Source organism: Tamandua tetradactyla, chromosome 2, assembly GCF_023851605.1.
Source record: "Tamandua tetradactyla isolate mTamTet1 chromosome 2, mTamTet1.pri, whole genome shotgun sequence".
Lineage (NCBI taxonomy): Eukaryota > Metazoa > Chordata > Mammalia > Pilosa > Myrmecophagidae > Tamandua > Tamandua tetradactyla.
Window position 1 is genome coordinate 43,738,658 of NC_135328.1, and position 12,906 is coordinate 43,751,563.

Genomic DNA, 12,906 nt, shown 5'->3' on the forward strand with positions numbered 1-12,906 from the left:
TCCCACTGCCGCCCAAATGTCCTTATTTCCCATTCCCATCTTCTTCCCCTATCCCAAATGAAACCACCGTCTTTACGGACGCGTCAAAAACCAAGTTCGCCCTTGTGGTGTACCGACCAGAACAAAAGGACCCCCTTTGTTTTACCCAGTTCCATCAATACTCTGTGCAGGTCGGCGAACTTCTCGCAGTAGAAGAAGCCTTCAGAAAGTTTCCTAGCATGCCATTCAACATCTTCACGGACAGTTTATACACCTACCAAGTCTGTAAAGTGTTGGCGCTAGCTACCTTCTTTCCAGATACTTCCAAGGCCATAGATAGAGCCTTAGTCTCATTAAAAAATCAGCTTGAAAAAAGACAGGCCCCCTGGTTCATCGCTCACATCCGCAGCCATTCCGGCCTCCCCGGACCGCTTGCGGCCGGCAATGAAGCAGCTGATAGAGCAGTCTCTGTCTCAGCTGCCAACACACTCGGTGACTCCATTAATACAGCCAAACAACTCCACTCCAGGTTTCACTTTTCAGCCAACTCCCTACATCATCTTTGCGGTCTGCCCAAGGAAACCTGCAAACACATAGTTCGCAGCTGCGCCACTTGCGCGCCCTTTGCGCCACTTGGGCCTCTACAACCGCAAGGAGTCAATCCCCGTGGCCTTAAGCCAAATGCCAGGTGGCAAATGGATGTTACCCACATCTCTTCCTTTGGGCGTCTTAAATATCTACATGTCATTATAGACACTTATTCAAGCATGTGCCATGCAGTCCCCCTACCGGGCGAAACTGCCAAACATTGCATCAAGGCACTTCGCCAAGGAATTCTCTTTATGGGCATTCCCTGGGACCTAAAAACAGACAATAGCCCTGCCTACCGCAGCGCCTCCTTCACAGCCTTCCTGCGCCTATATAACATCACCCACCACTTTGGAATCCCTTATAACCCACAGGAGCAGGCTATGGTAGAATCTTTAAATCGCAGGCTAAAAATCCAAATAGAAAAGGAGAAGAATAATCTTCCCCAAGCCTCACCAAGTGACCTTGTCACAGCTGCCCTCATACACCTTAACTTGCTTACATTCGATAAACAAGGGCTATCTCCCCTACATAAACACTGGGGACCTTCATACAGGCCTTCCCTAGTCCCTTCAGTTCACTGGCGTGATCCAGCGACCAATACGTGGCAAGGACCCGCCCCTCTCCTTGCCCAGGGGCGCGGTTTTGCTTGTGTCTTTCCAGAAAATGAATCCCAGCCAATCTGGATCCCCGGAAGAAACATCCGTCCGGCCACGGCGACCGAGCAGACGCCACAGACGCAGACTGAGACAACTGAAAAAGAGGCTAGACCGCCTCCACCTTGAGGAACCCCAATCATCACCCCAGCAACCCCCAACAGCTGCCAAAATCAGGCACGTACGCCGACATGCTCGGTGCCTGGTTTGGCAGCTAACCCATACAGATCTAAAATCTACAGAGCCTCTCTGCCACAACCCAAATAAGGAAATGAAACGACAACTTCTTCATCTCTATGATGAAGCTCGAAAACATTGTGGTAACCCCCCTTCTAGCTTAAAGCAAATCCTTCTAATAATGCTCACGCTTCTTCCCACAGCATCCGCAACAACACCCAGGGAACTCTGGGCAGCCATTCAGCACCCCCCCGGAGTCCTGTTCCTCACACCCGACAGCCCTTTTTTTCCTCAACTGCAGCACTTCTCATGTAATCTCCAGCTCCCCTGTAACCCTCTTCACATAAAAAGTGAAAGTCCACTCAACATCTCCATTAATCCGCCCCGCTCAGCATTCCTTTTTATTAGCAACAAAACATCTAATCCAGGCCAATTTCCCTGCAAATCAAATTCTATTTGCCCTCCAACCTTCCCAAACTGCTTCCCCCTACTTTGTAATAACGGGTCGGAACTCTTCGTACAAGCCTTTTCTAATGAAAACTTCATAGAAAAATTCATAAAAAATGCACTCCCCAACCCGAAACAAATGTCTGCATACTTTCTACGCTCTGCATGGTGGCCAATTCCCCCTAAGCCTCAGGCAAACGTCACCTCCACCCACACAACTCCTCCGGGTCGGCCTTGTTCTAGCCCACATTCAAACAAAATGCATCCTCCGCGCTCTCTGCCAATCAACAAATTTACCTGGCTTGAGTGCCATCGCCCTGAGCCACTTATAGTCACACCCTCCTACGCACTTTACTCCCCAAACCTACCCATGGCTGCCCCTAATATCAGCTTTATCACTGTTAAAACCAATATCAGCATCCCATTTCCTCTCCCTACTAACTCCAGAGACGTTTCCTCAGACCCCGTATACGGTGTACCCGTTTTTTCCTCCCATTATGCTTGTGGCAAATATGCATGCCTCGACCTCCGCCCCCTCACTTGCATCCAAAACTGTCAGCTCTGCAACGGAACCACCATATATGATACAACACACCGGTGTGAGCCTAACTATACAAGCTGCATCAACATTACCACCTATATTTTCGTAAGCCCCCCCTTCTTTTTCTTTCTGTGCCCTGAAGCCCCCCCCCTCATCAAAATGCATACTGGCTAACTATTGGAACACTTCTTACCCTTATGCCTTTATCGTCTTGCAGCCTAGGTTACTCTGGATTCCGGTCAACGCCACCACCTGGATGGCCCCCCAACTCCCTTACATTCTAGGCACGGACAGCTTACCTGACTTAAAGCATACAAAACGAGACTTCGGTATCTCCGCCGCCATCGCCGCCGCCATCGTCGCCGCTGTAGCAGCCAGTACTGTTGCCGCCATAGCCCTCACTCAAACCTCTACCACTGCTGAAACCCTCCTCAACGTGTCCCAAACGGCCGCCCAAGCTGTTGGGATGCAAGAAAATATCAACCATCTAATGCATAGCGCTGTGTTCAACTTACAAAAGCAAATAGACTTAATTGCTCTAGACATAGAAGCCCTTTATGAACTTGCCTCCTCCGCTTGTGATGGGCGATACCCCTTCACTAAGCTCTGTGTTACTCCTGTCCCGGTTAACCATTCCATGCCCCGTCTCTCCTTGCGAGACTGGATCTTCACCGCATACAACGACTCATACTGGAACCAAACACACAAACTACAAACACACATACTAAATCTTCAAAATACCATACTTCCCAAAGTTTCAGCCTCCATATTCACTGAACTAATAAACAAATTCGCCTCATTCTTTCAACCCTCAAATCTCATTTTCTATGGAATCCTATTGCTTGCCCTAATTATCGTTCTTATTATATTCAAATATATATGCAAACAGCTCTCTCGCCATAAACAGCAAACTAAACTTCTTGCCCTGGCAGCTCTTGAACTTCAAAATCCTTTTTCAGATGCGGGTCATTGGCAGCAAGCGCAGGTATGGTTAGCTAGTGTTGCCCACCTTCAGGACTGATCACCCTGTGGGAGCGTGGCGGGTGCAAATACCGGTTAATCCGCATTCCGCCCCTCGGGAGCTTAGTGGACCGCCTGCCACCCTGCTAAAACCCAAATGCATCTCTTCTACCTCCTTCTAAAAATAAAAACTACTCACCCTTGGGAGCGTGGCTAACGCAATACTAGTTAGTTCGCGTGAGCCCCTCGGAAACCTTGCGTACCAGCCTTCAATGACGCCCCTTCCTCTCCGCTCTTTAATTAAATACAAGGGAGGAATTGCTGCATATATTTGTAACTGTTGCCTCTTATCTGCCTTAACATGCCCTAACATATCCAGACATCTCTCGTTCTTGCAAGCCTTGCTATTCTAACCCCCTGCCTAGCAACTCCTGAGCATATATCGCACCACCTTTTCACCTCTTCTTCATTAGACCATGTACACTCCTCACCTCACCACCCATTATAATATTCAACACACCTCCTAACCAATCCACATCCTATACGACACCATACCAGCTGCCCATCAAAGTTTCTTCACCCCTAATTAACTCCCCCTCACCAACCCTATATATTCTTTGTGTTTCCTCCTGTCGGGGTCTTAGCCTGTAAGCCTTGCCAGCCAGCTAAGTCCCGCGAGCCCTATGCAATAAATTACTACTATTATTCTTTAGTCTCGGTTTATTGTGCTCGTGCGCCCTCCAAACCTTCGAGCCCCGTGGTCTCGGCTGACGCCGCTCTCCAGCCGAACCACATCCGAGGACGAGACCCCAGTGCGGTCGGGCTAGGCAAGCCCCAAGCCACAGTCATGATGTATAATTCTTTTAATGTGTTGTTGGATACGATTTGCTAGAATTTTATTGAGGATTTTTGCATCTGTATTCATTAGAGAGATTGGTCTGTAGTTTTCTTTTTTTGTAATATCTTTGCCTGGTTTTGGTATGAGGGTGATGTTGGCTTCATAGAATGAATTAGGTAGTTTTCCCTCCACTTCGATTATGTTGAAGAGTTTGAGGAGAGTAGGTACTAATTCTTTCTGGAATGTTTGATAGAATTCACATGTGAAGCCGTCTGGTCCTGGAGTTTTCTTTTTAGGGAGCTTTTGAATAACTAATTCAATCTCTTTACTTGTGATTGGTTTGTTGAGGTCGTCTATTTCTTCTTGAGTCAAAGTTGGTTGTTCATGTCTTTCCAGGAACCTGTCCATTTCTTCTAAATTGTTGTATTTATTAGCGTAAAGTTGTTCATAGTATCCTGTTATTACCTCCTTTATTTCTGTGAGGTCAGTAGTTATGTCTCCTCTTTCATTTCTAATCTTATTTATTTGCATCCTCTCTCTTCTTCTTTTTGTCAATCTTGCTAAGGGCCCATCAATCTTGTTGATTTTCTCATAGAACCAACTTCTGGTCTTATTGATTTTCTCTATTGTTTTCATGTTTTCAATTTCATTTATTTCTGCTCTAATCTTTGTTATTTCTTTCCTTTTGCTTTCTTTGGGATTACTTTGCTGTTCTTTCTCCAGTTCTTCCAAGTGGACAGTTAATTCCTGCATTTTTGCCTTTTCTTCTTTTCTGATAAAGGCATTTAGGGCAATAAATTTCCCTCTTAACACTGCCTTTGCTGCGTCCCATAAGTTTTGATATGTTGTGTCTTCATTTTCATTTGCCTCTAGGTATTTACTAATTTCTCTTGCAATTTCTTCTTTGACCCACTTGTTGTTGATACATTGATTTTTAGTAAGCTGTTTGATCTTGCTTAACGGACCCTCATATTTTTATCATCTTTAATTCTGAAGTGTGATCTTGGTCACTCACCTGCCAATTAATGAGAGCTAATGTTTTCAGCACTTCTTTGTTTAAGGCATATTCTAAGTATTACTACATGTATTAGTTCATTTACTCCTTCCAATAATGCTATAAGTAGGTCGTTTGTGTATGTGCACACATGAAAAGGGAGAGATGGAGGTGTACAGAGAATGATTAAGGAATTAGCATAATTTCACATCAGTTTGTGAAAGCGAGAATCAGACACCAGCACATGGCAGTCTGGCTGAAAAGCCATGGTCTTAATCAGTGCTTTATGAGGCTACTCAGTAGATTTGAGCTCCTCAAAGGAAGGGACTTTGTCTTATCTACTACTCTCTCCTTAGAGCTTATCATTGTGTCCCCCACAGGTTTGAAAAAAAAAAGGAATTATCCCTGGTTTTCATTGGAGGACCTGATGTCTTTCTATGACTAGTGTGGATGAGGCAGGAATATGGGAGTGAAATGCAATAAGGATTGTGTGTGTACTGACACAGACACCTGGAGAAAGTATGTGACGGTACAAAAAGCCAAACTCAGCATTTCTAAGTTCCTGACATTTCCCATTTCATTTCATCTCCGGTGGAGAGAAGAGCAGCATGCGGATGGAGAACCAGAGTGTTGTGTCTGAATTCCTCCTCCTGGGGCTCCCCATCCGGCCAGAGCAGCAGGGCAGGTTCTTCTGCCTCTTCCTGGGCATGTACCTGACCACGGTGCTGGGGAACCTGCTCATCATCCTGCTCATCAGGCTGGACTCTCGCCTCCACACCTCCATGTACTTCTTCCTCAGCCACTTGGCCTTCACTGATGTCTCCTTTTCGTCTGTCACAATCCCAAAGATGCTAATGAACATGCAGACTCATAACCTATCCATATCTTATCAAGGATGCATTTCACAGATGTATTTTTATTTATTTTTTGGTTGTGTTGACAACCTCCTTCTCGTAGTGATGGCATATGACAGGTATGTGGCCATTTGTCACCCTCTAAACTACACCATCATCATGAGAGAGGAGCTGTGTGTCCTGCTGGTGGCTGGATCCTGGGCTCTCTCCTGTGGCAGTGCCCTCTTACACACCCTCCTTCTGGCCCAGCTGTCCTTCTGTGCTGACAACACCATCCCTCATTTTTTCTGTAGTCTCCCCGTCTTACTCAAGTTGTCCTGCTCAGACACCTCTTTCAATGAACTGGTTATATTCACTTCAGGGGCTGTGCTCATGGTCTTTGCATTGAGTGGCATCCTTGTCTCTTACGGCTGCATTGGGGCCGCGATCCTGAGCGTCCCTTCTACCAAGGGGATCTGCAAAGCCTTGTCCACCTGTGGCTCCCACCTTTCCGTGGTGTCTTTATTCTATGGAACAATTATGGCTCTGTACTTTTCCCCCTCATTGAACAACTCCAATGACAAGGAGATGATTGCTTCGCTGATGTATGCAGTGGTGACTCCCATGTTGAACCCCTTCATTTACAGCCTAAGAAACAAAGATATAAAATTGGCTTTAGGGATACTTTTGAGAAGCTTGAAAAATTGTGTGTTGGCCAGACTTGTTTCTAGCACCACCCAAACTCTCCTTTAAAACGGGCAGTTATGCTCTTGGACCTGAGCCTTTTCACTGTTTATTTATCTTTCCATTTATCCTTTCATAACCCTAAATATGGCATTGCCTGAAGCACATTCATCTTTGTGGGTTTCAAAGTACAAAATTTTTTATTAGTCAGGTGTGGGGTAGATCATTCTGAATAGGTTACACTTTTACTTCACCTTCTTGAAGAGCTGTGAGAGGGTTGCTACGATTGCAAAATATACTAGCCAATTCTCTCAACAGAAAAACATGACAACAGCATTTTATGCTTCCCCTTTATAAAGGGAAAACCAGTTTTTCATCCGAAAGCTTTAGGCTAATCTTAGCCTACATGTGATCATATTTTAGACTATGCTGTACCTTCTCACTCCCTGAGATTCTATCCTCATATGTCAGATGGCAAGAATTCTCATATGCGATATGGCACTTCTCTTTATCTATAATGAAATGAACAATTGGACCTTTAAGTCAGGTTAAGTCGTGTGGAAACACTATTTTGTTAGTTTGAAAACAACGAACAAAAGTTACTATGGTTTTTAATAACTGGGAGTTTTATATCTGTTGAAGTAAGTGAAACAACAGTGAGGTCTTTGATTTCTCTTTCTTTCCTATTGTTTTCTAGAGCTACAAATATTTAATAAAGTTTAATTTTAGTAAAGCTCAAGAATGCTCATTTTCTTGATGGCTTAGCTAGTAATAAAGTGCATTTGGTGGTTTTCTAAAACCTAAATAAACTTTAATATGATTGTGCCTGTGATGAGAACTTAGTGGGGGGGTGGGGACACAGAGCAGCCAATCCCATGACCAAATTTCCCCATCCTAAGAAAACTAATTTCTTCAAGTTGGAATTTTTGCGATAAGAGCAGCCTATCCATGCCTGATTAATATAGATTTGGGAAAATAGTGTTTTCTTTTAACACCCAAACAGATTTCCATGTCTACTGGAAAAAGCTAAAGCAGTTGTTCATAATTCATGCATGAGGAGATAGTTATTGCATGGCTATGCAGCAGGCAATTTTTTAGGTTCTGGGCATACAAGTTAAACAGAAAGTCACAAACATCAGTCCTCATGTACGCTTTACTTTCCAGCGGTCCTGATCCCCTCCTCATGCTCCTTTCCTCCATAGCAGTTTTTAACCTTTTAATACACCCTATGCTTTCCTTATTTATTTAATTTATTGTCATTGTTCTCTGTACTGAAATGTAAGCTCCAGAAGGAAATGGCATCTTTGTGGACATTCTAAGTTTAGGTAAAGACTGCTATGAAGAAAGGGAACGTAAAAAGAGGGAGCAAGAGTGCCAGGTGTGGAATCTCAGATTGTGTGGTTGGTTAGTGCTTCCTGAATAGGTTACATCGGAGCAAACACTTGAGTGAGGACAGGGAATATGTGGGAGAAAAGCATTCCAGGCATGAGGAACGGCAAATGCTCTCAAGTGAGACAGTGCCTGATCTGTTCCAGAGACAAAAATGGGAACCCATTGCTGGATGGGGCTGAGTGAATGTGTGACAGTAGGAGATAATTTTAGAGATATAGGGAGACCAGTCTGTAGGACATTTACGGCTGGGGTAAGTTTTTTATTTTTCACTCTGAGTGATTTAGGGAGCCATCTGAAAGTATTCAGTAGAGGAATAACATGATCTTGCCTTTATTTCTTTTGTTGTAATTACTTAAAAACAGGCTTATTGAGGTATAGTAGAATACAAAAAAACTGCACATATTTTAAGTATAAATTCTATTCGTTTTGGCATAAGTATACACTCATGAAACTACCACCACAAATAATCAAGAGGATAATGTGTCCTCATGCGTACTCCCCTGCCTTTTCTCCGTTCCCCTACCCAACCCCAGGGAACCAATGATATGCTTTCTGTCTCATAGATTAGTTTTCATGCTCTAAAGTTTTATTTAAACATAAATATACAGTATGTAATTTTTTGTTTCTTCTTTCACTCAGCATAAGTATTATGAGATTGACCCACATTGCAGTGTATATCAATCGTTCATTCTTTTTACTGCTGACTAATATTCTATTACATGAATTTACCATAGCTTTTCTATCCATTTACCTATTGATGGACATTTAATTTGTTTCCTGATTTTGCCTATTAACAATGTTACTATGAACATTCTTGTATAAGTCTTTGTTTAGACACATGTTTTCTGTTTCCTTGGGCAAACACTTAGGAGTGGATCATATTCTAGGTATATGTTAAATATTTAAAAAAAACTGCCAAATAGTTTTTCAGAGTGGTTGTACCATTTTACATTTCCATTAGCAGTGTACAAAAGTTCCTGTTCGTCCACTGGAACACTGGATATGATCTGTCTTTTAAATTTTAGCCATTCTGATAGGTGTATAGTTATAATTCACTGCAGTTTTAATTTGCATTTTTCTAATGAATAATGATATTGAGCATCTTTTCATGTGCTTATTTTCCATGCATGTATCTTCTTTGGTGATGTGTATGTTAAAATCTTTTTCTCCTTTTAAAATTGGTTTATTTATTTACATATTGAAATAAATTATATATTCTGGATTCATGTTCTTTATCTGGTACATGATTTGAAAATATTTTCTTACAGCCTGTAACTTATGTTTTCATTTTCTTAATCATATCTTTCAAAGAGTAGACACTTTTAATTTTCATGAAGTTTATTTTTTCAACGTACTTCTTTATGGATTGTAATTTTGGTATAGCTAAAAAAATCTTTACCTAACCGAAGTCCACAATGATTTTTTTCCAGCATTTCCCCTTAAGTATTATTTTGGTGCATTCAACAATCTTTTTGTTTATTTGTTTGTTTTTTGCATGGCCAGGCTCTTGGACTCAAACCCAGGTTTCCAGCATGGCAGGAAAGAATTCTTCCACTGAGCCACCATTGCACTGCCCTCAACAAATTCTAATGTGTTGTGTTTTCATTTTCATTCATTTAAAAATGCTTTCTAATTTCCTTTTTATTTTTTCTTTGACCCCCAAATTATCTAGAAATATGCTATTTAGTTGCCAAACATTCTGGAATTTTTCTAGATAACTTTTGTTATTGGTTTCTGATTTGCTTCAACCATGCTTAGAGAGCATTTATTGTATGATTTAAATTTGTTTAAATTTACTGAAACTTGTTTTATGGCCCCCAAACATGGTTTATCCATCTGTTTTCCAAAAGAATGTATATTCTACTTTTGTTGGGGAAAGTGTTCTATAAATGTTAACTAGGTCAATTTGATTGACAGTATTGCTTATTGATGTTATGATCATTTGTTATATCAATTATTGAGAGGAATGTATTGAAATCTCCAATTATGATTGTGAATTTGTCTATTTCTTTGAATCATCAAGTTTTTGCTCCACATATTTTGATGTCCTGTTACTAATTGTATAAACATTTAGAATTATTTTTTATATATTGATGAGTTGACTCCTTAGTCAGTATGAAACAACCTTCTTTATTCCTGGTAATAGTCTTTACTTCCAACTCTATTTTGATGTTAACAAGCTCAGTTTGTTTTCTTTTGATTTGGGTTAGCATGGTTTATCTTTTTTTAAACATTTAATTGCATTCTTTACTTTTATCTATTTGTGCCTATTTTAAGTGTTTCTTGTAGGAAGTGTATAATTTGGGACTTGTTTTATTATTCATTATGACAATCTCTGCCTTTCAGTTAGTTTATTTATACCATTTACATTTAATGTGATTATTTATAGAGGTAGGCTTAAGTCTCTCACATTGCTATTTGTTCTCTTTGTCCCATTTCTTCTCTGTTTCCATTTTCCTCTTTCTCTTCCCAATGTTTCAAGTCATATTAGCCTGTAAGATTTTTTTTCCATTTTCTTTTAGTCTGCTTTCACTAAATAATTTTTCTTGTAATTATTGTAATTTTAATTAAATTTGCAGCCAGCTGTCCTTTGAACACTAAATACCTCCTTGTTAGAAAAGTAGGCAAGCCTTGACAACAAATAAATAATTTATATTGGTTTCTTTTCCAATTATCCATAAAATATCCACTGACATGCTTGATGTTCCAGCAAAGTAAAATATTTTACAATGGTAAATTATGCACAATTTCTTTCCATTCCAGTCCATGCTCTTTACCAATTTTAGGTCTTAGAGTTCTTAGATATTAAAGTGTCTGTAATAACTTTATATGAAGAAGTTGCCTTGCAAATGGATGCCTAATTTCCAGAAGACCCATCACCCCCATAATAAGTGCTAGATTTCAGAGTAGCCAAGGAGGAGAATTGCAAAATCTTCTCCAGGAATAGCTAGCATATTGACCAAAGTAAGTGTAAGACCTTGTTAATTTGTGTCAACAAGATGGTACATATGGAAGTTTATTCCCAGTACATATATTTAAAGTGTATTAGACAAAAGGGGATAAAATAAAAGATTACATGGGGCCAAAATTATTGGTATGAATGGGCTTACCTGAAATGCTAGATTTTAGTTGGTATTAAAGTACCTAAAATTGACTCTTTAAGTTTTGTCAATTGACTGAAACTTAGGTTTACCAATGATTTACTCTTTTTTAAATACTTCTATTGAGAAATCTTCACACACATATAGTCCATCCATAGTATACAATCAATGACTCACAATATCATCACATAGTTGTGTATTCATCACCATGGTCATTTTTAGAAGATTTGCATCACTGCAGAAAAAGAAATAAAAAGAGAAAAGAAAAACTCATACATCCCATACTCCTTATCCCTCCTTCTCATCGACCACTAATATTTCAATCTACCTCAATTTTTTAATCTATTATCCCTCTATTATTTATTTATATTTTATCCTTATTTTTTTACTCATCTGTCCAGACCCTGGATAAAAGGAGCATCAGACACAAGGTTTTTACCTTGTGAAAAAAAAAAAGCTGCATAGTTATATCATTGTCTTCAAGAATCATGGCTACTGGAACACAGTTCCAGATGTTTCAGGTACTTCCCTACACCCACTCCAACACACCATAAATTAAAAAGTGATATCTACATAATCTATAAGAATAACCTCTGGGATAACCTCTCCACCCTGCTTGAAATCTCTCAGCCACAGAAACTTTATTTTGTCTCATTTCTCTCTTCCCCTTTTTGTCAAGAAGGCTTTCTGAAAACCATGATGCCTGTTTCATACTCATCTTCAGGAGTTATGTCCCATGTTGCCAGGGAGATTTACACCCCTGGGACTCATGTCTCAAGTAGGGGGGAAGGTAGTGAGTTCACGTGCCAAGTTACCTTAGAGAGAGAGGCCACATATGAGCAACAAAAGAGGTTCTCTGGGAGTGACTCCAGCATAATTATAAGTAGGCTTAGCTTTTCTTTGCAAGAATGTTTCAGAGGGGCAAATCCCAAGATTGAGGGCTCAGTCTATTGAATTGCTTGCAAGAATATCAGGAATTCTCCAAATGGAGAAGTTTGATATTTCTTCATTTATTCCCTGTCCCTGAATTGCACTTTGCAAATAATTTTTTATTCTCTGTCCATATTACTCTGGGATAAATGGAGTTATCACAGTGACCTGTACAAACCAACAAGATCTTATGCCCTATACAAGATTCCATGTAATTATGGTGTTCAAATAAACTGAACATACAAGTTAAATTACATAATGCAGTATACAAAATATGAATTTTGCACCAAATAAAATTCTCTCCCTTTGGTTTCACACAGAAGTTGAAGTTTTAAAATATGGATCATATCCTTTACCTGTATTCTGATTTACCTTAGTCCTATCCAGATCAGATTCATTCATATTTCTAGAAGTCTGATCACTTTTTCAACTTTTTAAACAGTTCTCATATAGAGTAATACTGATGTTTATAGTTTAAGTCCTCTAATTCTGAGTTTTGGGTCCAATGACTACTCTTAATAATGTCAAGATACCATAACTTCCATGACAATTATAGAGGAAGCAATCCACAGGCTTAGAGAAATGGAAATATTTGGAGCATATTTTTTATGTGAAACCTCTCCATCCTTTTCCACCTATGTCTCCAGGAAACACTTAGAAGATGAATTCTTTACAGAAACACTGAGAAATTCATTGGTAGCAACAGAATCTTTGAGATCTGGGATGATAGTGAATGATACTGCCATTGAGATCAACTTCTTGATTAATGGGACTTTGCTTAACCAA

The 12,906-nt window shown here is 40.3% G+C and overlaps 1 protein-coding gene across 1 annotated transcript; it reads left to right on the top strand.

Moving 5' to 3' along the window:
• The first annotated feature begins 5,788 nt into the window (after nucleotides 1–5,788).
• LOC143673324 (olfactory receptor 1J4-like) lies at nucleotides 5,789–6,766 on the top strand. Its single transcript, XM_077147653.1, has one exon. It carries the CDS (start codon nucleotides 5,789–5,791, stop codon nucleotides 6,764–6,766), a length of 978 nt encoding a protein of 325 aa, XP_077003768.1.
• Nucleotides 6,767–12,906: the final 6,140 nt, after the last annotated feature.